Consider the following 26,254-nt stretch of genomic DNA (forward strand, 5'->3'; position numbering starts at 1 on the left):
CAGGGACGGATGAGTACTTGGTCTTGAAATAACCAGCAGGTGATGAGATCCCAGGTATCCTTTACATCTCCAGAGCAGCTGGTTATAGCTCACTGGGCACTGCCATCAATTCAACGTCTATTCCACGTTGGTTCAACGTAATTTCATTGAAACAACATTGATTCAACCAGTATTCCCAGAAGGTGATCATTTACCATGGCAGTCTGAGCTCATTAAAAGCTGTTTACAGATTACTGGTTCATCCATGATGACCAGAGAGAGGAGATAAAGTACACTTCCATAACTATTTTGTAACCTTGTTGGCAGAGTCAGGGGAACAGTCATAGGTGTGGTTGACCAGCTCCCATTTCAGAACCACGGACAGCTCAGATTTAACTTAGCGCCCTGAAACTATGCATGCGTGAACTAGCATTAAAACTCGGACTGAAAAACACCCATCATTCACCTTTTATGGTAACAACGATGCCCTTATTTGCTGTATACTTTGGAAGTATTGGAATTAGGCCAAGAGTATCTAAAGGAAATAGCATTGGCGAACTTGATCAAATGTCTTTGCAGGTGTTGGCAGAATATTTCCTTTTGCAGTGACACCTCACTGGAGAGGGAGGGGGGTATGACTAGTAAAATGCTTTATTTAGAGGGGAAGTGAATGAGGTTGTTCTTTCAAGAAGAATTAATCATTTAAACCCCTCAGCACAAGGAAACACAAACAACATTTGCAAACTAGTTGAACTATTAGTCATTCAGAAAATGCACTACAAAATTTGAACAAATAATTAAATGTAGTCTGATGAAAAATACATATTATATATGACTTGCCTCATGAAATGTTGATACTCCGAACTCAAGGTAAAGGTAGCCAGGTCGGCCTACACTCCATCCCAGTCAAGGCGTCGACCATCGGTCAGTGCGTCTGTCTGTATGTCTGTCTGTCTGTCAAGGCAGACGTGCTTGCTTATACTATCCCTTAGTCTGGTTGGTCACATGATGAGCAGGACATCACACCTGAGATTCATGCGAACCCAATACACACATTTACCTTTATGCAACTTTTAAACAGTGGCTGTCAGTGCCGTTTAAGATGAGAGATGACAATATATATTTTTATGAACATGGCCTTATTTCTATTACAGCATATTGGATGACTGTCATTCATATTCTATTCACCCAGCTCAATGTAACATCGATAGGTTTAGGCTAGTGCATGATACTCAAATTTTCTCTATTCCCATAATGAGGTTGCTACAACCTAGCTTATGAATCAAAGTTTGCAACTTATAGGAGGTGCACAGGTAGAGAGAAATTTGAGTAATCAAGGTGACAGACATTGACACAGTCAATTCAAATGTTACACACTATTGCCTGCAACTAGCTGATCTAGGGTGTAATCATTAGTCCAACAGTTGCAAACGAGAGTTTCTATTGGACAAATTCAGGTATGTTTTTCCCGTTTTGTTCTGCTTGCTTCCGTTCAAGAAACGTTTTTCAACAGAATCAGCAGAATGAATACACCCCTGATCACACACAAATACAGTTCACTTTCATAGCAGCCACATACAAACAGCACGATCTCTTTGTTGTATAATTATTTCTCGCATCTACGCGCTCTCCTCCTCTCACCTTTTCCCTTCGCTTGTGGACTAACACATCAGCTTTCTGTGACCAGGTGAAAAAACCTTTCCAAGCCAAACCTTCATATCGTAACCTCTACACACAGCCTACATCATTGTCATCATTTTAACACCATAGTCAACATAGTTACTAGAACTAACGTGTTAGTAAACACACTATAATCATGCAGTACAGTGTAGCCAGCAGCAAGTTTAGCAGTTACACCGGTGGGCCCCGGTGGCAATAAATGAATACAACCAAAAGCTTACCTTGACTTGGAAGAGTTCCAGTGTTGGATAGCCATAGTCAGCTAGCTAACATAGCACCCCTCTCTGTTTGAGCCAGGTGTTTGAGTAGGCTAAACTAGCTAGCTGTATTTGCAAGCTAAGTGAAAGTGAAAGTTTAAAAGAATACAACCAAATATAGCTAGCTCTCTCTCTTGCTTCTCCTTAATTTTGGAAGAAATTAATTTGTTCAAAACTGTTCCATTTTTGTATTTCACTCTCTTTGAGTCAACTATTCACCACATTTGATGCACTGCAGTGCTAGCTAGCTGTAGCTTATGCTTTCAGTACTAGCTTCTTTCTCCTTTGATTGGGAGGACAACATGTCAGTTCATGCTGCAAGAGCTCTGCTAGGTTGGAGTATGTACTCCGGAAGTTATCATAATTACTGTGTAAATCTATGGAAGGGGGTCAGAACCACAAGCCTCCTAGGTTTTCTATTGAAGTCAATGTATCTAGAGGATGGAAACTAGCTGTCCCCCAGCTACACCATGGTGCTACCCCAGAGAGTGCTGTTGAGGCTACTGTAGACCTTCTTTGCAAAACAGTGTTTTTTAATCAATTATTTGGTGACATTTGAATATATTTTGTATAGTTTTATCTAAAAAGGTTAACTTTTTAAATGTTTCACTGTTTATATTTTTATGAAATTCGCTGGGGAGGATGGTCCTCCCCTTCCTCCTCTGAGGAGCCTCCACTGCTTTTAACTAATGAATAAGATGAACAAATAACTTAGGCTGCATTTACACAGGCAGCCCAATTCTGATATTTCTTTTCATTAATTGGTCTTTTGACCAATCGGCTCAGCTCTTTTGCCAATAATTGGGCAAAAGATCAGAATTGGGCTGCTTGTGTAAATGCAGGCAATGTGTCTCATATCCAATAATTAAGCTAATGTAGTTGAGCTCTATCTACTACCATGTAGCCACCTCCCACAATCGGACCCTCCTACCCTTTTCCAGGGCCAGCAGCAGAATGAATCAGTTGGACGGGCCTTTGATTTCCATAGGGGGGCACTTTTTTTAATGGGACCTCCCATGTGTGCAGGTGCTTGCACTTTGACAGTTTTTTAAATGTGTGTAATAGTAAAGACCATAGGCAGCTCGTGAGTTTCAAGTTTCCTGAAGTTTACAATTTATCATACAATTTCTGCGGATCTGTGTACCAGTTATGATTATTGTTATATGCACATTTTTGTGGAACACTTTCATTTCAATAATAACGTTTTTTGTTTCTCAAACTCATTGTCACTTTAATCATACTTCCATCGTCAACTAAGTAAAATACATAGGCCTAAAGCCAACAAATAAAAACTGTAGGAAATATCCTGATGAAAATGCAACTTCTTTCAATCACATTCATCTCTCTACTCTGTCTGTCTGCCTCCCTTTCTATCTGTCTTGACTTGAGCTATCACCAGTGAAGTGCAACATTAAATCAAATCATCACTGGGTCCGGCCGGAAGCTGTCACTAGTGAACTTGCAACATTGTATCAACTAGCCTACTCCAGGCCCTCAGAGTTTCCTGCGCCAGTGAGCTCGGGACAGACAGATGTTTTTTTAATGACGTTTCCACTGGATATATGGGATCATCAGATCATATTTTGTTATTTCACACCGAGGCTTGATGAGTATCGAGGCCGGGAGTGTTGGAAATATTTTTCAAATAATGAAGAACTATAATTCGCAATGGATGTTAATAAAACAGACTTTGTTGACTTGTGTGAGGTGAAGAAAAAATGACTGAGAAGCTCCGTTTATTAGTGGTGTACATGGTGAGTTAAGACAATCAGAAATAAGACATTGCCAAATGTGCACTTTCCTACATTAGCATGCATTCTGGAGAGAGACGCACCATATCTTCGCCACACACTCCTCCCCTTCTTCTTGATGCAACATTTTAAATTATACTCGAGACACATTATCTTCACACATATTTTAGACGCTTTTCACTGACAGCTGCAACTCAATCAGCTAGACCTATTGCTACATACGCATAACCCAAATTGGTGCTTCCCAAACACAATTGTGATTTGAAACAATCCACAGCTAAAAAAAAAGAAGCTAATGATCCTCTGTGGCTATGTCATGCTCTCTGGTGAAGTATTTTAAACGATTTTATTTAGACAGGAGTAATTATATAATTTTGGCGTAACATCAATTTACTTTAGGGCAATCCAACATTCTAACAGTGCTCTGTGCACCCACCAACTGGTCTTTCCAATTTGCAAGACGCTGAAACCAGAGAGCTGTATATAATGACGAGATGCTAATGTCTCCGCCCTAACAATTGGAGTCTTTGTTCTAAATGCGGGAAGGCAGGCGACAAGTTTAGGTCTGCATCCTATTCCCATAGAAACGAATTGGGTTTATTTTGGACCGATTTTGGCGAGTTAGCCCTCTCCCTTCACGGCTTCCTCTGTCGTGAAATGTATCACAGTAGAAAGTACCCGTGCGAGCGAAACACCGCCTCTCTATTTGTAGCCAATGTAGGCCTATCTGATGCTGTCTGGCCATAAATAGTATGACATGCCATACACTTTTCGTGCAGACAGCATCAGATACATGGTCTACACATACTGAGATAGAGGGGCACTGTTTCGCTTGATACGATGCTTTAACTTTCGGCGTGCATGTCGGTGAAATAAATGATCTCAATATTTCAATATTTTATTTGGATGGGCAAGGTACGGTAGGGCGGGCCATGCCCGGCCCCCTAAGGGCGGCTCATAACGCCGACCCTGCATTCAGCAACTTTTATTTTTACTAGCAAATAGCACTATATCTATTCTATACATCTGTTAACGAAATGGGCCACTATTCTAATAATTGCTCTCATGACTTGGATACATTTTGGGATAAATCCATAAATAAATGTGTGCCATGTCATCAACATCAAAATCATCCGATTCGACCAGGTGAGCTCGACATGCTGCAAAGATGATCTTTATTTGAAATCAAGTTTCGATGTTGCTACGTTTTTCCGTGTACAGCGCGCACTTGTAGTCTACAAACAAATCTTGTTTTCGACCAGGGTACGAATTTAGTCCAAACTGTGGCATGCATGATGATGGGGGAAGATCGGAAAAACCGTATCGATCGTGTGCTGCACTGACCTTCAATAACGGGAGCTTCGTGAAATGCCAACCCTGTTCTAGCTGCCCTCCAATCCATCAAAAGCTGTCAGAATGCAACGCAACTACAGACACGCAATGCTGCGGAGCGAGGTGAGAGGAGAGCGCAAATTCTGTCTGGGATAGGGTAACTTAACATTTTGATAGGAAAAGAAAGGATGCCCGTTTGTTTTCAATCTGGTGCTTAAACTATGGGTTCTTGGTTGTCTGAGTAACATGTTTAACTGTAAACCCTATGTCTAGGGACCAGACAGGCTGTTGGAAAGGAGCCCTGAGTACCATGGTGAGTTTCATCTATGATGATGAAGCTGATTATGCTATTTAATTATAAGCATTTGTGTGGTAGTCTTTGTGAAGACCACTCTCAAATTTATCATGGCTGTTATTCTTCTGTAGACCCAAACTACATCAACAACAGTGACCCAGGAAAGCTATGTATTCACAAATGTTGTCAATTTTGGTCAATGTCTTCCCAATAGGGCAATGAGCAAACAAAACAAACATATTAAATTAGGAATGACAGAGTTAATATGTTGATTTCACATCAATTTCAGACTCAACAGGTCCAACGGTCAACAACGTTAAGGGTCCAAGTGTCAACATCAAATCCCACCACAGCCAAACACATTGATCCGAGAGTACCTGGTGATTCACATGTCAACCATCAGACTGCATGTAAGTTACAACCCAACCCCCAAATCTGAGCCATTTTAAAAGTCATTTTAGAAGGTACTAAGTTTGATAATACCAGTTCTTCACCGTTCAAAAAGATGACTAAACTGCCTTTGTTAGGATACTGCTGAATGTCTTTAACTACTCATTGCCACGGTCCTCTGTGTTCTTTCAGGGATAGTGCTTACTGTCATCTTGGTTTTCTCTGTACTTGCATTTCTCTTATTCATCTATATTAAGAAGAGAAGGAGAAGATCAAGAGCCTTTTGCAGCAGAGGTGAGCAGAATGATGAGCATTAGGGAGAATTAAAAAAAGTCAGACAGTCATGCTCATGACAGACCATCTGGTTTGACATGTTTGCTTAAAACCGCTTTAACTCTTCCATTTACTTTTTTCCTGTCCTGTTTTTGAATGGTTATGGTTTGACACAGATAAGGAGAATACGCTGTGCTTCAAGGTCAGCCTTAAAGACTGCCTCCCATCAGACAATATCCTGTATACCAACCAACAGTCACGGAGCAGTAAGAGAGCAGAGGTTGCGCTCCTACAGTCAGAGACCAGGAGCCTAGAGGACCTTTTGAGTGAGTTATCAAGTGCTATTACTAATAGAACTACCAGTCTGCTGTTCATTGGTATTACTAGTACCTCTACATCACTACTGTTCCATAAGTTGCAAAAAGGCTCAAGGTTTTAGCACGCAACTCGATTTTCAGCACAAATCTCCCATTGACATTTTTGTGGTTCCACAAAATGGGTCCCTTTTGTGTCTCTTTTATATTTTAAGTAGGAATTGTGCCCCATTTTTAATTTTAAGCCTGTTATATTAAATTCAGTGCCCTTTAATATAGACCACATAGATAATTCAAGAAATCAGTTCTTTCAATTGATTAAAGACTTCAAACTATTCCTTTTAAAATAATTGTTTCAAAAGAAACAATGAACATCTAATAATAAAATCATAGTGTAAAAGCAGGTGAGCTGGTTCTACTCTTTTTGGCAATTTTCTGGTGTTTTGAGGTGGAAAACGGAGTGGGTCGAGCATAACCAGTGGTGTAAAGTACTTAAGAAAAAAATACTTTAAAGTACTACTTAAGTAGTTTTTGGGGGTATTTGTACTTTAATATTTATGTTTTTGACAACTTTTACTTTTACTTCACTACATTCCTAAAGAAAATAATCTACTTTTTACTCCATAAATTTTCGCTGACACCCAAAAGTACTCGTTACATTTTGAATGCTTAGCAGGACAGAAAATGGTTGAAGTCTAGGTCCAAGAGGCTTCTAAACAGCTTCTACCCTCCCCTTGTCTCACCAGGTCCTGACCTCCAGTCGGCGCCACTGCAGACGGTTCTGGACAACTTGGATGTTCTAGAGGAGCTTGTGATTCTGCTGGACCCGGAGAGACCTGGGGTGAAGAACACCAGCCACCTAGCATCTCGCTGCTCCTTCCCCGCCACCTGGATCACCTACACCTACTCCCTGAGGGACAGCAAGAGCCCCCTGAGGGCCGTGCTGGAGGGGGTCACCACCAAGCACCCAGAGTGGACTGTAGGACACCTGGCCAGGCACCTGAGAGAGATGGACCGGAACGATGCAGTGGCGGTGCTCACCAAGCTCACCTTGCTTAAGGTTGTCTAGTCTGAGTGTGTTCTGTGTTGGGTCCGGAAAATATGTTAACCCCAGTGTCCTGGCCAAGTTCCCAACCTGGCCCTCACACAATCATGACCACCTAATCATTATCATCTTATATCAAATGTATTATCACCATGATTCTATCACCAACCAATGATATTGCTGTATTTATACAGAAATTAATGTAATATCTGCATTTGTTGTTTAATTCACTTTTCAAATGACCAAGTCTGATTTGTTCAAACATCTTCACATCTTTATTAAGCAAATAACATTATAAATAAAAAAAGTGCATAGAAAAATTAAACGGGTTTAGAAATATGTATACAATTATTTACAAACTCAGGATTTATTTGTACAAGGTAACAAAGACAAGTTCACACATATTTTCTAGTTTTTATGTATTTTACACTTTGTTATACTTTAAAATAACCCTACCATATAGAACATACAGCTTTCTGAACCAGTTCTGGGAGAGGTCGTCATGGTAACTTCAGGTTTCCAACTAGTGCTTTCAATGCTTCATCGAACACACAGGCCAGCTCTGCAGGACATTAAAACCAAGTTCCTCTTATTATATTATCATCCTCTTTTTTGCATTAGTATTCTTTAACATCGTTCAGAACAACTGAGGTAGAATCCTGGCAAGAGGTTGGGGAGTGGAGTGGGCATAGAGAAACGTACTGCTCTGATTGATGTTCCCACATCCAGTTTTCAGCAGAAAAGGAAGCTAGGTTAAGGATAGCTGTATCTCTGAAAACCAGATGCATCCTGTTATTGGCAAACTCTGCTAAGGGTGTTAGATGATTGACACATGGGAATACAGGCTCCATCTCACCGATTGGTCGCGCAGGCAGGCGGGCTTAAGATCTTCCTTACTGGGTATTAAAATTCCAAAAGGACAGTGCTCATTTCCTTTAGAATATTATCTTTAGCTTGAAGGGTTCTCTGTAGTACGCAGATGGGAAGAATAGCGTGGGCTCGTATGCTTGATATTCTCCTGTTATAAGGCCTGCCGAATACTAAGGCCTGCTGTACTCTCTCCATGAAAATTCTACCAGAACAAAGAAATACAATAAAAAAAAACAATTTAAAAAGACCTGCTTTAGAACAATGTCTTGTGTAAAGGCTGAAATGCAATACACAACTGTCCTCAAACATCAAGGTTAAAATAAAAGAAAGAAGAGGAAACGAGGGGAGGAAGATTTCCCACAAGACCACCACCATTTATACAAAGCACAGCTAGTTTCACCAGTCCAAAATCTGAACAGAAACATGAATAAATACAACTATTCTAGAGCTCAAGCAATCTCTTATTGTAAATATGTGAACAACAGTGTGTAGATTTGATTTCCTAATACGTCTGACTGAACTGACTGACAGCGTTGTCTAAAGTTGTACGACAGCAAACGTTAAGGTGCTGAGTGCATTCTCTCCCTGTCTAGGTTTTACACAAAGACATGATACTCTCTTAAAGCCATCCTACTGAGCAACTTACAGTAAAGTACTGGCCTAACACTATGCTTGAGATCTCCAGCGCACAGGGGTGCTGTCAGTCCACACAGTCAGGTATATATAGAGTTTATAATGCATCTCTTAGTGGTGTAACTTGGACAGTGTTCCACCCTTTGTGGATTGCAGAGAATGTCAGAGAATGTCAAAGTCAGTACTTTGTTAACTCCACTGAATGTTGAGAAATAGGGAGTCTGGATTTTGTTAGTTCACTAAAGATGTGCAACTGTAGCGCAGCAAAGACGTAGGCCTAATATTATTGCAAAAGGAAATCAGCATTTGCCATGATAGTAATAAAATAAATGTTAACATAAAAAAAGACACACTGAGGTTTCTAGCTAAACTCGTCACTCTTGGATTGGGTAGTGTTTGCTACATACAAAAATGGTGAAGGGAAAGTTCTTAAAGATATGATTTAGCTGCAGCAAACTCTCTTTAAGGGTGACACTAACCGTTATCTAACCGTTTAACTGAACATAATGGAGGTCCCTTCCCCAGTCTGTGTGAGAGGGGAGTGGAGAGTGGATAGAAAAATATGTATTATTTGCAGGGTCTCTGACCTTGGAGCCTCCAAACCTATGGCCCATCGTATCTTAATAGCACCATGGTTCTCTGAACAGTCAACGCCAAAGCAAATATGTACAACCTGATGCATGATGAGCACTGTGAAATATAATTTCAAATAAATAAAACAATGATTAAAGGATCAAGTAAAGATGGAGATATGGCTAAGGGATCGACTAGAGAGGATGGAACCAACATGATTATGGGTGTCGAAATTAACCCCCCACACACACACAAAAAAAAAGATAAGGAATCACTCCAAGTCTAGCTTTTCTGGTCCACCCTTATTTCAACAGAAAGGGCTAGACGTTATGCATCAAGGAAAATACCTTCATGTAACATAGAACCAGCATAACCACAACAGATGTCTGCAGCGTTCAGTATCCTGTTCTCAAGAAAAAAAAACACACTCTAACGGTAGCTACTTCCGCCCTCTCCTGTTGTGAACTTGCCAAACCTCTGGCAGATGCATATTGGTTAGGAGTCAATGTGAGCTTATGGATGCATGTCCCTGTGCGGCTCTCCTCTTCCCTCTTGCTTTCCATCTCCTGGTCCTGGTTCCTCTCCCAGTCTCGTCGTAGTGGCTCATCCTCTCATGTATTTTCTCCTCCCCACCTCCCAACCCAGTAAAACCTTAATTTAAGGCTTTTAACCTCTGTTGTTTTTCCCTCTGGTCTCTCACCCCCCTCCCCTAGTGACTTGTTCCCCCTGCAGGGACTGTGGCAGTCCCACGTCCTCCTCCTGCCCCTAGTTGAGAAAGCGTCTACATTTCCGGGCCCCGCAGTTGCAGTTGAGCTTGCTTGCTGGGTCTTCGATGGGAAACTTGTAGTCGTAGGTGAGCTCCTCGCCCCGGTAGATCTTGCGCAGGGCGAAGATGACGATGTGCTTCTGGCCCTCCACGTTGATGACGCGTGAGTAGCAGTTGGGCTCGCATGAGTGGTTGATGAAGCGCGCTGCATTGCCGTGCATGGTGGCGTCCACAACGTCAAAGTCATCGATACGGAACATGTAGCAGCCGATACCCTGTGGAGGAAGCAGGGAAAAGAGACAGGGGACTTAGTTTTAGTTTAAGGAACATGTATTATGTTGGTATCAATAATTAGTGGATCTTTAAAAAGTCCACCAACCAAGGTCTCGTTGGGACGAACCATAGGGTTTATGCTGTCTCCTCAACCACACTCTGAACTGATTGATCTCACCTTGCCATCGTAGTACTTCTCCCGCTTGTCTGTGAGCACTGAGCGAATGACGATGCCAGCATACTCGATGACCATCTCCTGAGCGTCGATGTTCCTCTTGCAGAACAGACCCCGCCCGTGGATAGCAGACCTACACCAGAGATCAGAGCGAGATGTCAGAAGAGGCTCAAGCATGAACAAAAGTTTCCATAGCTAATCTCCTTGGCTATTAAAAGGGTGCAAAGGATCAGATTTTTATCTGATCCTGAGTTAATGGGAATTCATGTTACTCATTTTGCAGCAGAATAACAGACTTCACTATGACGCTTCTTGAGGGGGACTAAAAAGGGAGAAGCAGGAAATATAAACCATGCCTCTGTCCCTAGTTTGCTGTGACAGCTGTAGAGAACCACAGTGATGGCTTCCTGTCCAGACAGGCCGCAACTGACCTATTGTGGGGTCAGTTGGCCCCCCACTGAGAAACACATGAGCTCTTTAGCCCAGAATCATGATCATAGTCACAGGCTCTGTCCATAGTATTGGCTTTGTCCTCAGCCCCTCAGGGGGGACCAGGACTAGTTGTGTGCTGACCTGTACACGCCAACAGCCTCCTTAGATGTCCTCTCCAGATGTCTGAAGCGCATGGCCATGGGGAGCTCCAAGCTAGTGGCACGTCTAGGAGAAAAGGGATAAGCAGAGAAGATGACGATGTGCTTCTGACCTTTCACGTTGAACTCGGAGACAAGTCTCTAAAGACTCAAAGCCACAAGAGGGTAGAACACATTTTTAACATTGCTTGTTAGGGGGAGGTAGTTACAGAAATGACAGAATGGTTTAGTCACAGCTATAAAACGATTGTGGAAACCTGTAGTTGTACAGCTGGTCCTTTGTTACTCATCAGTCTGAATGAATACATTGCTATGTTATGTCTACCAACTTATAAATGTATCATTTGTTGATGTGAAAGTTTTTTTTTTAAAGGAATGTACAACAAGTTCTAAGAATATTCTGCTAGACAAGATATTTCATGGACTAGCTCCTGCAATATTTAAGCCAGTTTCCTTTTTTAAGATGTTAGCATTTAGCTAGCTTCCTTTGTGATTACCAGCATACAATAACTCTGTAATCTAACCTTGTGGATTTGAGTGGGACTTCATCCTCCTCCTCATCGTAGGGGTTGATGTCAGGGAGCTGGCGGTGCTGGGAAGCCAGGAAGTTGAACATGTCGAAGGTGGACTTCCTGTAAAAGAAGACAGGAACAAGGTGTTACGTAAAATGTTACAGTATGCAGGCTTAACTTTCTTTATCATAGTTTTTTTTGCCCAGCACTGGTGTAGAATTTGGGATGTGCACATCACCCACACACTCTTCATATGTTAATGAATGGAGCAGCATAGACGTCATACAGGTCTTATTTCTAGCCTACTCCGACTGTGGAGGTGGAGATGATACTCACATAGAAACACAGCCAGACACAGACACATCCATTGTTCCTCTAAACCTAACTGCTGTCTACATTCAAAACATATATTTCACCAATACTCCACACAGAGAGTCTAGCTTCCACTTTGAGGTTGAAAACAACCTACAGAGGGGAAAACCCAGATTCTCTAGAGATTTGCTAGACTTTAGTGGTATGGGTTGACCAACTGCAAGGTAAGGACAAAGTAATACCTGTTCCCACCATTAAACTTGTAGTTATTCACCAATTCTCTGAAATTTCCAAATGAATACATTTTTATTTATTAAACTTCTTCCAATCTACGACTCATGATACCTAGGAAGTATTGGTGAAATGTTTACAAGATATGTAAGATGAATCTGTAAGACAACTCGAACTCAATTCCAGATTACATGCCAAAATAATGACTTTCCTTCTATTTCTATATTTAACTTCCAGGGCCCCTGTAGTGGACAGAACACCAGGACACTGACCTGAGGTAGACCTCGGAGCGGGCGCAGCCGGAGGGGTTGACAGGAAGGTCCTCCTCTTGACTGATCTGTTTAAAGAAGCGGAAGGGGTGGCTATGGCAGCGGCGGGCCCCCTGGAGCTGCTCCACCAGGAAGACCACCGTGTCGTGGAGCAGGCCCAGCATACGGGAACCTGTCATCCCAGAGAAGGACAGCTGCCTCAGCCTGGCCCCCGCCCGCGCCTCCTGGACACAGTCTATCACTGCCTTCCAGGCCACTGATGAGGGAAAGGAGAGGGAAGAGGAATGAAGAGAGAGAAGAGTAAGGTGTGAGTAACACAGGATAACAAACAAATTTAATAAATATGGATAATTGGCCTACATTTTCTACTAGATGGTTTATTACACAAGAGAAGTTCATTCTAGCCAAGTACGAGAACAAGTATATTTCAAAATCAAATGTAGAAATAGTGGGTATTTGTGCAGAAATCATTGCCTTGAGTATTGGGTAACGTAATTATTTCTAAATGAACACTCTACAGAAAACAGACACATGAAGTCTATTTATTTGCTCTTCCCTCCCTGAAACCTCACCCTCTATGCTGTCTGCCTCCACACTGAAGCCGTCGTCGCTTTTGATCTCGAAGCGGAGGTGGGGCTGGTCTCGGCTGGGGGGGCACTCATCGTCCTCGTCTGAGGGCAGCAGCTCATCATCTGAGCACGATACAGCACCTGACAGGATGGAAATACCTCAGGGTATTTTCAAATCAGGCAGACATGTTTACAGAGTACAGGTATAAGAAGTATCAGTCATCATAATCCAAGTCATCGTCATACAGACATACTGTTCATACGGCACCATTACACATAAGTACCTGAGTATTTGTTCCAGTCAGTCAGGGCACTGCGGCCCACTGTGTCCCAGTTCTGTTGTTTACCCATGTCCCCCCCCTAATCGATGTATAGCCAGGCGGTCCCAAGGCCCTGGCCTGTGAGGAATACAACAAAAGAAAACACTGAAATCGACTGGATACAGGCTGTATATCACTCACTGTATCAGATACACACTTCGGTTAGGACAGAAATGCAGTGATGACAATTGGAGAGCATCCTGCAAACTAGGAGCTGTATTGTAGATTGCCATAACTGCCACCACTCATTTACCAATCTCAGTTATAACTTCAAAAAAGGTTACTATGCATGACCTGCTCTTTATAGTTACTGACCTCTACATAGCCTATTGACAGTTCTATTTCAGGAGTAAAACGCCTTGTTCCATGTGCCATATCATACTATAGGTTATGTGTTATACTAGTAGGGAGTGGTAGAGTTAAGCATAAGGTTAAAAATAGCCAGACGTGATCTTATTGACACTAAGGAGATGAGGCCCACACTGGAAACATGAGTTACGTGCCATTATTCTACCAAGAAGGAGAGTGATGTAGTGCTGCATCAGATGACCTGGCATCCACAATCCCCCGACCTCAACCAAATTGAGATGGTTTGGAATGAGTCGGACCGCAGAGTGAAGGAAAAGCAGCCAACAAGTGGTCATCATATGTGGGAATTCCTTCAAGACTGCTGGAAAATCATTCCAGGTTAAGCTGGTTGAAAGAAGGCCAAGAGTGTGCAAAGCTGTCATCAAGGCAAACAGTGGCTATTTGAAGAATCTCAAATATAAATATATTTTGATTTGTTTAACACTTTTTTGGTTACTAAATGATTCCGTATTTGTTATTTCATAGTTTTGATGTCTTCACTATTATTCTACAATGTAGAAAATAGTAAAAAATTAAGAAAAACCATTGAATGAGTAGGTGTTCTAAAACGTTTGACTGGTAGTGTATGTAAACTCAGCAAAAAAAGAAACGTCCTCTCACTGTCAACTGCGTTTATTTTCAGCAAACTTAACATGTGTAAATATTTGTATGAACATAACAAGATTCAACAACTGAGACATAAACTGAACAAGTTCCACAGACATGTGACTAACATAAATTGAATAATGTGTCCCTGAACAAAGGGGGGGAGGTCAAAATCAAACGTAACAGTCAGTATCTGGTGTGGCCACCAGCTGCATTAAGTACTACAGTGCATCTCCTCCTCATGGACTGCACCAGATTTGCCAGTTCTTGCTGTGAGATGTTACCCCACTCTTCCAGCAAGGCACCTGCAAGGTCCCGGACATTTCTGGGGGGAATGGCCCTAGCCCTCACCCTCCGATCCAACAGGTCCTAGACGTGCTCAATGGGATTGAGATCCGGGCTCTTCGCTGGCCATGGCAGAACACTGACATTCCTGTCTTGCAGGAAATCACACACAGAACGAGCAGTATGGCTGGTGGCATTGTCATGTCAGGATGAGCCTGCAGGAAGGGTACCACATGAGGGAGGAGGATGTCTTCCCTGTAACGCACAGCGTTGAGGTTGCCTGCAATGACAACAAGCTCAGTCCGATGATGCAGTGACACACAGCGCCAGACCATGACGGACCCTCCACCTCCAAATCGATCCCGCTCCAGAGTACAGGCCTCGGCGTAAAGCTCATTCCTTTGACGATAAACGCGAATCCGACCATCACACCTGGTGAGACAAAACCGTGACTCGTCAGTGAAGAGCACTTTTTGCCAGTCCTGTCTGGTCCAGCGACGGTGGGTTTGTGTCCATAGGCGATGTTGTTGCCGGTGATGTCTGGTGAGGACCTGCCTTACATCAGGCCTACAAGCCCTCAGTCCAGCCTCTCTCAGCCTATTGCGGACAGTCTGAGCACTGATGGAGGGATTGTGCGTTCCTTGTGTAACCCGGGCAGTTGTTGTTGCCATCCTGTACCTGTCCCGCAGGTGTGATGTTCGGATATACTGATCCTGTGCAGGTGTTGTTACACATGGTCTGCCACTGCGAGGACGATCAGCTGTCCGTCTTGTCTCCCTGTAGCGCTGTCTTAGGCATCTCACAGTACGGACATTGCAATTTATTGCCCTGGCCACATCTGCAGTCCTCATGCCTCCTTGCAGCATGTCTAAGGCACGTTCACACAGATGAACAGGGACCCTGGGCATCTTTCTTTTTTTGTTTTTCAGAGTCAGTAGAAAGGCCTCTTTAGTGTCCTAAGTTTTCATAATTGTGACCTTAATTGCCTACCATCTGTAAGCTGTTAGTGTCTTAACGACCGTTCTACAGGGGCATGTTCATTCATTGTTTATGGTTCATTGAACAAGCATGGGAAACAGTGTTTAAACCGTTTACAATGAACAATGAAGATCTGTGAAATTATTTGGATTTTTATTAATTATATTTGAAAGAAAGGGTCCTGCAAAAGGGACGTTTCTTTTTTTGCTGAGTTTATATACAGTTGAAGTCGGAAGTTTACATACACTTAGGTTGGAGTCATTAAAACTTGTTTTTCAACCACTCCACAAATGTCTTGTTAACAAACTATAGTTTTGGCAAGTCGGTTAGGACATCTACTTTGTGCATGACACAAGTCATTTTTCCAACATTTCTTTACAGACAGATTATTTCACTTATAATTCACTGTATCACAATTCCAGTGGGTCAGAAGTTTACAAACACTAAGTTGACTGTGCCTTTAAACAGCTTGGAAAATTCCAGAAAATGATGTCATGGCTTTAGAAGCTTCTGATAGGCTAATTGACATCATTTGAGTCAATTGGAGGTGTACCTGTGGATGTATTTAAAGACCTTCAAACTCAGTGCCTCTTTGCTTGACATCATGGGAAAACCAAAAGAAATCAGTCAAGACTGTAGACCTCCACAAGTCTGGTTCATCCTTGGGAGCAATTTCCAAACGCCTGAAGGTACCACGTTCATCTGTACGAACAATAGTACGCAAGTATAAACACCATGGGACCACATAGCCATCATACCGCTCAGGAAGGAGAGGCGTTCTGTCTCCTAGAGATGAACGTACTTTGGTGCGAAAAGTGCAAATCAATCCCAGAACAGCAGCAAAGGACCTTGTGAAGATGCTGGAGGAAACAGGTACAAAAGTATCTATATCCACGCACCAGACCTCCAGCGAGGGTCCTCTGCTCCACTCCGGTGTCAGAGCAGTCTGCTCCACCAGTGCTTAGTCCAGCTCCGGTCAGCTGCTTCACTCCAGTGCCAGAGCAGTCCGCTCCACCGGTGCCAAGTCCAGCTCCGGTCAGCTGCTTCACTCCAGTGCCAGAGCAGTCCACTCCACCGTTGCCTAGTCCAGCTCCGGTCAGCTGCTTCACTCCAGTGCCAGAGCAGTCCGCTCCATCGGTGCCTAGTCCGGGTCCGGTCGTCTACTCTTCCCCCATGCCGGAGACATCTGTTCCACCGGGGTCCGAGCCGGAACCAGACGTCAACCCCTCTCCAGGATCGGGGCCTCCCACACCAGGGTCCAGACAGGACTTGGTGCATCGCGGGAGGACTGCCGAGCCGGAAGCAGACGTCAACGCCTCTCCAGGGTCGAGGGCTCCCACACCAGGGTCCAGACAGGACTTGGTGCATCGTGGGAGGACTGAGAGGGGGAGCATCGCGCTGGGGTCCAGACCGGACCGGGCGTGTAACGGGGAGGCAGGATGGGAGAAGAGGTTAATACCTACGTTGCGCCCGAGGCCGGAGCCGCCACCGAGGCTGGATGCCCACCCGGACCCTCCCCTAATGAGTCAGGTTGGGGGGGGGGGGGTACTGTCACGCCCTGACCTTGAGAGCCCGGTTTTCTCTAGTTGGTTTGGTCAGGGTGTGAATTCTATGTTATGTATTTCTATGTTGGCCGGGTGTGGTTCCCAATCAGAGGCAGCTGTCGATCGTTGTCTCTGATTGGGGATCATACTTAGGTAGCCATTTTGCCTACCTTTAGTTGTGGGATCTTGTTTCTGTTTGTGTGGCTTGTTTGATGTATAGCCTTTAGAACTTCACGTTCAGTTGCTTTATTATTTTGTCAAGTGTTTATTATTATTATTAAACATGTACGCATACCATGCTGCACCTTGGTCCAATCCTTCTATCAACGAACGTGACAGAAGATCCCACCACCAACGGACCAAGCAGCGTGGCCAGGAGGAGCAGACACTCTGTACACAGGTGGGGAAAACATTTTGGACATGGGAGGAGATATTAGCTGGTAAAGGACCCTGGGCGAAGGAAGAAGCCCAGGCGGGAGAGGATCAACGGCGACACCGAAGGTGCCGACCGCGAAGGAAGCACGAGAGCAAATCTGTGGGCAGAACTGAAAAAACGTGTGCGAGCAAGGAGACCTACAAACCTGACTCAGTTACACCAGCTTTGTCAGGAGGAATGGGCCAAAATTCACCCAACTTATTGTGGGAAGCTTATGGAAGGCTACCCGAAACGTTTGACCCAAGTTAAACAATTTAAAGGCAATGCTACCAAATACTAATAGAGTGTACGTACATTTCTGACCCACTGGGAATGTGATGAAAAAAAATTAAAGCTGAAATAAATAATTCTCTCTACTATTATTCTGACATTTCACATTCTCAAAATAAAGTGGTGATCCTAACAGACCTAAGACAGGACATATTTACTAGGATTAAATGTCAGCAATTGTGAAAAACTGAGTTTAAATGTATTCGGCTAAGGTGTATGTATAATTTCGACTTCAACTGTATATATATAAAGAAATACAGGTTACAATTTGGTATGAGGTCACCGTAATACACATTGCTCACGCACACACACACGCGCATGCATAACATGATACATACTGCACTCCCTCAGATACCACCTTGACCCCTAGGACAGAACTAACATGTGGCTAAGATCAGAGTACTACAGTATGACTGTAAGTAGTCTTAAAACTGTGTTTATATGATCCTGTTTCAGTGTGGAAACTATCGGTCGTCAACAACTCTCTGACTTCCTCCTCCCTCCTGTTGCTGATCTCTGAGGTTTCTCTGATATTTGTGGCCATTTCATTTAGGTGGCGTATGAAACCATTTAGCACACTTTGTAGCATTTGTAACATTTGTCACTTTTGTTTATTTGGGGGATTTTAGGGCCACATAAAGAGCATTACTACTCTTCCTTTAATCTCTGAAAAATCCTTCACCTATGGTTTTTCAGTCTAGCTAACAAAGTATGTCAGATGCTGTGGAAAGTCCCTTTTCTATGTGACACTAAACATACATTACCATTGTAACGCCTTGGCTCTTCCTCAGAACCCCAACCTTTGACAGTTGGGTGCTTACATTTGACATCAATAGACAGGTATCTATAGCCTTTGGTTGGAAAGGCAGGGGAGAAGGACAGGATGTCTAAATATGGTGTGCAAATCAATCTACTTTGGCATGACACTCATTGCAACACATCAACTGGGTTATCTAATAGTGGTGGTTCGGTGACCACCGTGCTCGAGTGTTTGCCTTGCCTGAGACCTGAAGAGTTACATTGACTCTTGACCTTTAAATAAAGTTTTATTTTGAACCTCTGTCGTCTATGGGGCCAGATACTCCCAGGAGCTTCCAGGAAGAACCCAGGACTGTCAGCACTGCAGCAAGGTCCTCCTGGGCAGCTCATGGCTGCAGGTCTCAACCACCAACCCCCAAGGTACTGTAATGTCACAACATTCAGTGCTTTTTTACTAGACCTCTAACTGGGGTAAATTGCAAAAAGCTTAATCTCAAAATGTGAATACTGTATTGAGAGCTGTACAGAACTAAGATTGTATTCTTAATATTCTAATGGATACATGGCAGTGACATTTCTAACAATGTGTGACCCTTAACCTCTATCGTCATAGCGACAGAGCATATAGGAAACATGAGAGAGAGAGAAGCGAGCTTGAGGGAGAACGAGAGAGAAAGAGAGTGAGAGAGAGAGAGAGGGAGAGGGGGAGATAGAGAGAGAGAGAGAGAGAGAGGGGGGGGGAGAGGGGAGAGAGAGAGAGAGAGAGAGAGAGAGAGAGAGAGAGAGAGAGAGAGAGAGAGAGAGTGGGGAGAGAGAAAGAGCAAGAGAGAGATTAAGAGTGAGAGAGAGAGTGAGAATGTGAGAGAGAGAGAGACAGAGACAGAGAGAGTGAGTGAGTGAGTGAGTTGTGGTTTTGCAGCAGTGCGGTAAACAGGCAGAACAAACAGTACGTTCTGCAATGTGCTGGTGGTTTTGATACAGTGCCAAAGAGAAAAAGAGCTTACATCTTATTTTCACTCTATGTAGGGTGGTCAAATCAGCCTCACATCTTTACAGTCTGTGTTTGTGTGATGGGGTTAGCACTGTCACTCGCTCGTTACAGTACGACTGAGAGACGGTATTCATGTGATGCAAGATTATCACCATTGATTGTCTCCACCAAATTGAATGACCAGAGTAACACATTTAGTTGAATAATGAGTGTTTCACTGACTTCAACTAGTCACTTTTATCAGCCTTGATCATTTTAGTTCCCATAAGTGGGACACTTATCATGCTTAAGATATCAGATGTTTTTTTTGTAGCCTCCTGTAGCTCAGTTGGTAGAACATGATGCTTGCAACGCCAGGGTTGTGGGTTCGATTCCCATGGGGGGCCAGTATGAAAAATGTATGCACTCACTAACTGTAAGTCGCTCTGGATAAGAGCGTCTGCTAAATGACTAAAAATGTCAAATGTTTGTGTGTTCTAAGCGAGAGGCCAAGGAAGGTTTGGACAGGAAGCTAATTGAGAACAGACTGAATAGAGGAGTGAACACTTTATTGTTGTGGTCTTGGTCCTTGCTCTCCCCCACCTCTCTCTCTTTCTCTCATCATCTCCCCCCCATTCAGCATCCTGTATGTGTTCTACAGAGCCCCATAGTAACTGTGTAAAACAGTATCACTAACTGCCACCAAAGGGCTAAAGAGCTGACAGCTCTACTGCAGAGTCACACCTCGGTCAGATTATAGAGAAATACAAAGGTACACGATGAGAGGAAACCAAGGTTCTTCTTGTCAATTTGAACCTTGTGAAAGGATGTGGTGTATTTATAGAACTATCTCTGGTAAAAGGAGGTCTTAACAAGTTATCATTATCTAGGTGTGTGACTGACACACACGTAGGCTACATTACAGTTGTATAATACCATTTCATACAACACACTGTAATTTTTAAAATATTTAATCTTTGAATTCATCTTCACAAATTAAGACAACAAATAATGTAGAGTCAAGAAGGTTGCTGCTATGACAACAGTGCAAATAGAGACATGAGCCTTTACAGTCATTTGTGTGACCCCTACTCTACAGAGAACCCATCTGCATGCAATGTGGCTCAGCTCACATCACCCTTTAGTGCTATTAGTAGGTCATCACTCGGACCTGACACTATTGTTTAATTGGGTAATGGTCACCAATGCTTGTGCTGATCAATATAGACGTGTGAGAAAACAATTAACCCATACGCTCAATTATACAGGCTGCAGTGGGGAGCACAGGGGGAAAGTCGGGCGAAACACATTACAAAATAGAAATGGAGCTAAGCTAGGTTTATTAATACTGATATTCAGTGGACGATTCTGTCTGTGTACACATAATGTATATTAATGTAAATGTAACTATAACTAATTATTAATTTACTCGTCACAAGATACTAAATGAAAGAAGGAATTTACATGACATGGAATGATTACACTTCCACCCCCACCCCCTCTTGTTGCTCTCTCCTCCCCAGGCTCAGGTGAGACCTCTCTGGGGTGTAAGTACTGTGATCGTGGCTTCAGGGTGGAGCGGTCAATGCCATCCCACCGGCGAGATCAGGGAGGAGAGAAGCCCTACCAGTGTAAACGCTGATCCAAGAGGTTCAGCCTCAAACACCAACTGGATACACACCACCGGGTACACACAGGTATTATATCCCCCTCATACTGCTGGTGTGTGTGTGTGTGTGTGTGTGTGTGTTTCAATGTGTCAGTCATTGTGTATGTGCTTGCCTGCTCACTCTCAATGTCAACCCCAGGAGAGAAGCCGTTTGATTTACGTCTGTGTGGCCAGCGGTCGAGGGACTACTCAGCCATGATCAAGCACCTGCGGACCCACGGCGGGGCCACGCCCTACCAGTGTACTGCCTGCCTGGAGCTCTGTAGCAGCCTGGCTGCTATGCAGAAACAACTGAAGAACCATACGCTGCAGGACTTCCCCCCAGACTGGACCATCAGCAGCACCTACCTGTACACATACAGTGAGGGAAAAAAGTATTTGATCCCCTGCTGATTTTGTACGTTTGCCGACTGACAAAGAAATGATCAGTCTATAATTGTAATGGTATGTTTATTTGAACAGTGAGAGACAGAATAACAACAACAAAAATCCAGAAAAACGCATGACAAAAATGTTATTAATTGATTTGCACTTTAATGAGGGAAATAATTATTTGACCCCCTCTCAATCAGAAAGATTTCTGGCTCCCAGGTGTCTTTTATACAGGTAACGAGCTGAGATTAGGAGCACACTCTTAAAGGGAGTGCTCCTAATCTCATCTTGTTACCTGTATAAAAGACACCTGTTCACAGAAGCAATCAATTAATCAGATTCCAAACTCTCCACCATGGCCAAGACCAAAGAGCTCTCCAAGGATGTCAGGGACAAGATTGTAGACCTACACAAGGCTGGATGGGCTACAAGACCATCGCCAAGCAGCTTGGTGAGAAGGTGACAACAGTTGGTGCGATTATTCGCAAATGGAAGAAACACAAAATAACTGTCAATCTCCCTCGGCCTGGGGCTCCATGCAAGATCTCACCTTGTGGAGTTGCAGTGATCATGAGAACGGTGAGGAATCAGTCCAGAACTACACGGGAGGATCTTGTCAATGATCTCAAGACAGCTGGGACCATAGTCACCAAGAAAACAATTGGTAACACACTACGCCGTGAAGGATTGAAATCCTGCAGCGCCCGCAAGGTCCCCCTGTTCAAGAAAGCACATATACAGGCCCGTCTGAAGTTTGCCAATGAACATCTGAATTATTCAGAGGAGAACTGGGTGAAAGTGTTGTGGTCAGATGAGACCAAAATCGAGCTCTTTGGCATCAACTCAACTCGCCGTGTTTGGATGAGGAGGAATGCTGCCTATGACCCCAAGAACACCATCACCACCATCAAACATGGAGGTGGAAACATTATGCTTTGGGGGTGTTTTTCTGCTAAGGGGACAGGACAACTTCACCGCATTAAAGGGATGATGGACGGGGCCATGTACCGTCAAATCTTGGGTGAGAACCTCCTTCCCTCAGCCAGGGCTTTGAAAATGGGTCGTGGATGGGTATTCCAGCATGACAATGACCCAAAACACACGGCCAAGGCAACAAAGGAGTGGCTCAAGAAGAAACACATTAAGGTCCTGGAGTGGCCTAGCCAGTCTCCAGACCTTAATCCCATAGACAATCTGTGGAGGGAGTTGAAGGTTCGAGTTGCCAAACGTCAGGCTCGAAACCTTAATGACTTGGAGAAGATCTGCAAAGAGGAGTGGGACAAAATCCCTCCTGAGATGTGTGCAAACCTGGTGGCCAACTACAAGAAACGTCTGACCTCTGTGATTGCCAACAAGGGTTTTGCCACCAAGTACTAAGTCATGTTTTGGAGAGGGGTCAAATACTTATTTCCCTCATTAAAATGCTAATCAATTTATAACATTTTTGACATACGTTTTTCTGGATATTTGTGTTGTTATTATGTCTCTCACTGTTCAAATAAACCTACCATTAAAATTATAGACTGATCATGTCTTTGTCAGCGGGCAAACATACACAATCAGCAGGGGATCAAATACTTTTTTCCCTCACTGTACCATACCTGAGATAGCTTGAAGGCAAATGTAATGTCAATAGAGAATAGTTTTACTACCGAACAACTACATCTCAGGGAAACTATCTCAGAAACACTTTTTCACTTCAACTCATAGAATGTAATGTACATACATGGTAACATGTAACATTTATCCATGTACTCCAAACGTGCATGGAGTACATCAATACATATTTCCACCACTAGAGGGAGACTGGGTCTCAGAAAAGAATGTAAAACATGTCTAGCACCAGCAGCATTATCATTATCAAGCACAGTATTATTCCCATTCCATCATGGCTGCAGCTGAAAAGTCAGTCATTTCCAAGAGACAAGGAAATACTATTTAGAGGCAGCAAAAAATGTGCCCATGTTTCATATTGTAGTATATGAAGAATTATGACTTTGCTAATGTTTTCAAGTGGAATTTGAGAGGATGTTTATTCAGTTTCAGAGGGAGCCGTTTTAGAGTGACACCCCATAGAACAGAGGGAGTCTGTTTGTTTTAGACAGGGGATTGGTCAGTATGGGTAACCGCCCATATCCTGGGTAAAGATTATAAGTACTGGGTTGGAACAAAGAAGATCAGAACAGACATATTCTTTTGGGACTCTGTTCTCCGGATGATCTTGACATCTGTAAACTTATGCTGAAATCTTGTGATATAAATAAAACTTATGATCAAAGCTCAGTATAAGCGGACTCCTTTGTTTCACAGCAATAATTAGCAACATTAACTCGACACTACAATATGAATGTTTCCAACTATGTCTGGCCTTTATCTCTCTCAAGAAGACTTGGAGCAATCTTTTTGTACGCAAAGTTTTGATTTTCATTTAACCATATGTGTTTAGTACATTTAGATGTTGTTTGATTCAGATTTACAGTGCCTATAGAGTCTGCACCTCCTGGAATTTTTTTCCACGTTCTTTTGCGTTACAAAGTGGGATATAAATATTTTTTATTTACATTTTCTGTGATTGATCTACACAAAATACTCCCTAATGTCAAAGTGAAAAGAAAATTTGACACATTATTACAAATTAATAACAATTCAATAACTAAAATATAGTAGCTGCAGAAGTACTCACCCGCTTAGTTTAGGCAAGCCTAAATGAGTTCAGAAGTACAATTTGGCTTAACAAATCACATATGGACTCACTCTGTGTGAAATAATAGGGGTTGACAAGATTTTTGAATGACTACACCTTCCTCTGTCCCACATACATACAACATATGTAAGGTCCCACTTGAAGTATTTAATTTCAAGCACAGATTCAACTACAAAGATCAGGGAGCTTTTCTAAAGCCTCATAAAGAAGGCCAGTGATTGGTAGATGGGTAAAAATAACAAATTAGACATTGAATATATTTTTAAGCATGGTCAAATTATTAATTATGCTGTGGATGATGTATTAAACCACCCAGACACATCAAAGATGCAGTCGTCCTTCTGAACTGAGCTGCAGGACATTACGGAAACTGCTTAGGGATGTTATTATGAGGCCATTGGTGATTTTAAAACAGCTACAGAGTTCAATGGCTGTGATGGAGAAAAGGGGATGGATCAACAACATTGTAGTGACTCCACAATAACTACCTAAATGACAGAGTGAAAAGAAGAATACAAATACACTGAATAAAAATAATCCAAAACATACATAATGGCACTAAAGTAATACTGCAACAACAACAGAAACACTGCAAAGGAATACACGTTTTGGCCTAAATGCAAAGCCTTATGTTTGGAGCAAATCCAACACAACACATCACTGAGTAACTGCCTCCTTATTTTCGAGCATGGTGGTGCTGCATCATGGTATGGGTATGCTTGACATTATTCAGGATGAAAAGAAACAGATGGAGCTAAGCACAGGCAAAATCCTAGAGGAAAACCTGCTTCAGTCTGCTTTACACCAGACACTGGGAGAGGAATTAACCTTCTAGCAGGACAATAACCTAGAACACAAAGATGTTTACCAAGAAGATAGTGAATGTTGGCCAAGTTACAGGTTTGACTTAAATCTGCTTGAAAATGTATGGCAAGACTTGAACATTGCTGTCTAGCCATGATCCCCAACACATTGACATAGCTTGAAGATTTCTGGTGGAAACGTGGGCGTGTGGGCACACTCACTCTCCAAGAGCTTGTTGTAAGCCTTGGCCATCCTGTCCATGTCACGGGTGAGGCTGGGGGTGGGGCTGCGTGATGGGGTGCGGTGGGGACTGGGGGTGAAACCCAGTAGGGGGCTGGGGTTGGCCATGTTGGGCACGCTGGGGGCGTGGCGGGGCACACCGTTGGCCTGGGAGCAGCGGTGGAACAGGGCTAGCTCTGCCTCGGTGGGGCCCTGGATGAAGGGCCGCTGGCCCCGGATAGAGCCGTGCCACCGGTACGGGCTGTGGGGGATTTCCGTGGTGCTCTTGTGTGGACGCATGAGGGGGTCAGGCTGGGAGGAGCCACTGGGCATGATGTCAGGAAGGGAGAGGGGGCTGATGCTGCGTGGGGACTCTGTGTCTGTCTGGAAGAGAGAGAGGGAGAGAGAGAGAGAGATCTATCAAATCTACAAAATCTAAAAACAATGACAAATGGTTTGATGAAGAATGCAAAAACCTAAGAATTCACAAAATGGTACAAATACCAAATTGAGACTGCATGCAGAATTCTGCAAAAACATTCTCTGTGTACAACGTAAAACACCAAATAATGCATGCAGAGCAGATTAGGCCGATACCCGCTAATGATCAAAATCCAGAAAAGAGCCGTTAAAATCTACAACCAACTAAAAGGAAGCAATTCCCAAACCTTCCATAACAAAGCCTTCACCTACAAAGAGATTAACCTAGTGATATTACGTGTTACATAGGATTTTGAGGATGAGGACATTCCATTTATTTATGTCACTGGTGGGTGCCAGAATGTCTGCGTGCCAGGAAGGCTGGAGGGCCACTTGTGTTAATCTTAGAATGAGTACGTTATGGAATGTCCTGACTGGGTTGCAAGATGATACTTTTGTAG

General features: G+C 43.2%; 3 protein-coding genes across 4 annotated transcripts; 2 read left to right on the forward strand and 1 right to left on the reverse strand.

The window, feature by feature from the left end:
- Positions 1–3,446: 3,446 nt before the first annotated feature.
- On the forward strand, positions 3,447–8,425 carry LOC121586119 (IGF-like family receptor 1). 2 transcript variants are annotated; one of them, XM_041902613.2, is made up of 7 exons: positions 3,447–3,670; positions 4,930–5,122; positions 5,273–5,312; positions 5,584–5,704; positions 5,877–5,978; positions 6,134–6,283; positions 7,018–8,425. In XM_041902613.2, exons 2-7 carry the CDS (start codon positions 4,956–4,958, stop codon positions 7,338–7,340), a joined length of 903 nt encoding a protein of 300 aa, XP_041758547.2. In that variant the 5' UTR covers positions 3,447–3,670; positions 4,930–4,955; the 3' UTR covers positions 7,341–8,425. The 2 variants fall into 2 exon arrangements, with proteins under 2 accessions (XP_041758547.2, XP_041758545.2); XM_041902611.2 differs by lacking the exon at positions 3,447–3,670 and adding an exon at positions 4,074–4,813.
- Positions 8,426–9,636: 1,211 nt separating this feature from the next.
- On the reverse strand, positions 9,637–13,444 carry LOC123483371 (histone-lysine N-methyltransferase 2B-like). The gene is made up of 7 exons (XM_045213308.1): positions 13,374–13,444; positions 13,093–13,230; positions 12,524–12,776; positions 11,721–11,828; positions 11,180–11,263; positions 10,610–10,739; positions 9,637–10,433 (listed from the first exon to the last, which is right to left on the reverse strand). Exons 1-7 carry the CDS (start codon positions 13,438–13,440, stop codon positions 10,158–10,160), a joined length of 1,056 nt encoding a protein of 351 aa, XP_045069243.1. The 5' UTR covers positions 13,441–13,444; the 3' UTR covers positions 9,637–10,157.
- Positions 13,445–18,944: 5,500 nt separating this feature from the next.
- Positions 18,945–21,670, forward strand: LOC123483374 (zinc finger and BTB domain-containing protein 16-A-like). Its single transcript, XM_045213316.1, has 4 exons — positions 18,945–19,055; positions 21,129–21,134; positions 21,254–21,302; positions 21,414–21,670. The coding sequence occupies exons 1-4, from the start codon at positions 18,945–18,947 to the stop codon at positions 21,665–21,667; spliced, it is 420 nt and encodes a 139-aa protein (XP_045069251.1). The 3' UTR covers positions 21,668–21,670.
- Positions 21,671–26,254: the final 4,584 nt, after the last annotated feature.

This window comes from Coregonus clupeaformis, unplaced genomic scaffold, assembly GCF_020615455.1.
Source record: "Coregonus clupeaformis isolate EN_2021a unplaced genomic scaffold, ASM2061545v1 scaf0096, whole genome shotgun sequence".
Lineage (NCBI taxonomy): Eukaryota > Metazoa > Chordata > Actinopteri > Salmoniformes > Salmonidae > Coregonus > Coregonus clupeaformis.

What these genes read in the sequence shown, in the direction of transcription:
- LOC121586119 (XM_041902611.2), top strand. Translation starts at nt 4,705, where the DNA reads ATGGGCCACTATTCTAATAATTGCTCTCATGACTTGGATACATTTTGG. An exon ending in TGTCAACCATCAGACTGCAT is followed by an intron (nt 5,705 to 5,876) that starts GTAAGTTACAAC and finishes GTGTTCTTTCAG; the next exon opens with GGATAGTGCTTACTGTCATC. An exon ending in GAGCCTAGAGGACCTTTTGA is followed by an intron (nt 6,284 to 7,017) that starts GTGAGTTATCAA and finishes TTGTCTCACCAG; the next exon opens with GTCCTGACCTCCAGTCGGCG.
- LOC123483371 (XM_045213308.1), bottom strand. Translation starts at nt 13,440, where the DNA reads ATGGGTAAACAACAGAACTGGGACACAGTGGGCCGCAGTGCCCTGACT. An exon ending in TGACTGGAACAAATACTCAG is followed by an intron (nt 13,231 to 13,373) that starts GTACTTATGTGT and finishes CCATCCTGTCAG; the next exon opens with GTGCTGTATCGTGCTCAGAT. An exon ending in AGAAGTACTACGATGGCAAG is followed by an intron (nt 10,434 to 10,609) that starts GTGAGATCAATC and finishes CTTCCTCCACAG; the next exon opens with GGTATCGGCTGCTACATGTT.
- LOC123483374 (XM_045213316.1), top strand. Translation starts at nt 18,945, where the DNA reads ATGGGGCCAGATACTCCCAGGAGCTTCCAGGAAGAACCCAGGACTGTC. An exon ending in ACACCACCGGGTACACACAG is followed by an intron (nt 21,303 to 21,413) that starts GTATTATATCCC and finishes TGTCAACCCCAG; the next exon opens with GAGAGAAGCCGTTTGATTTA.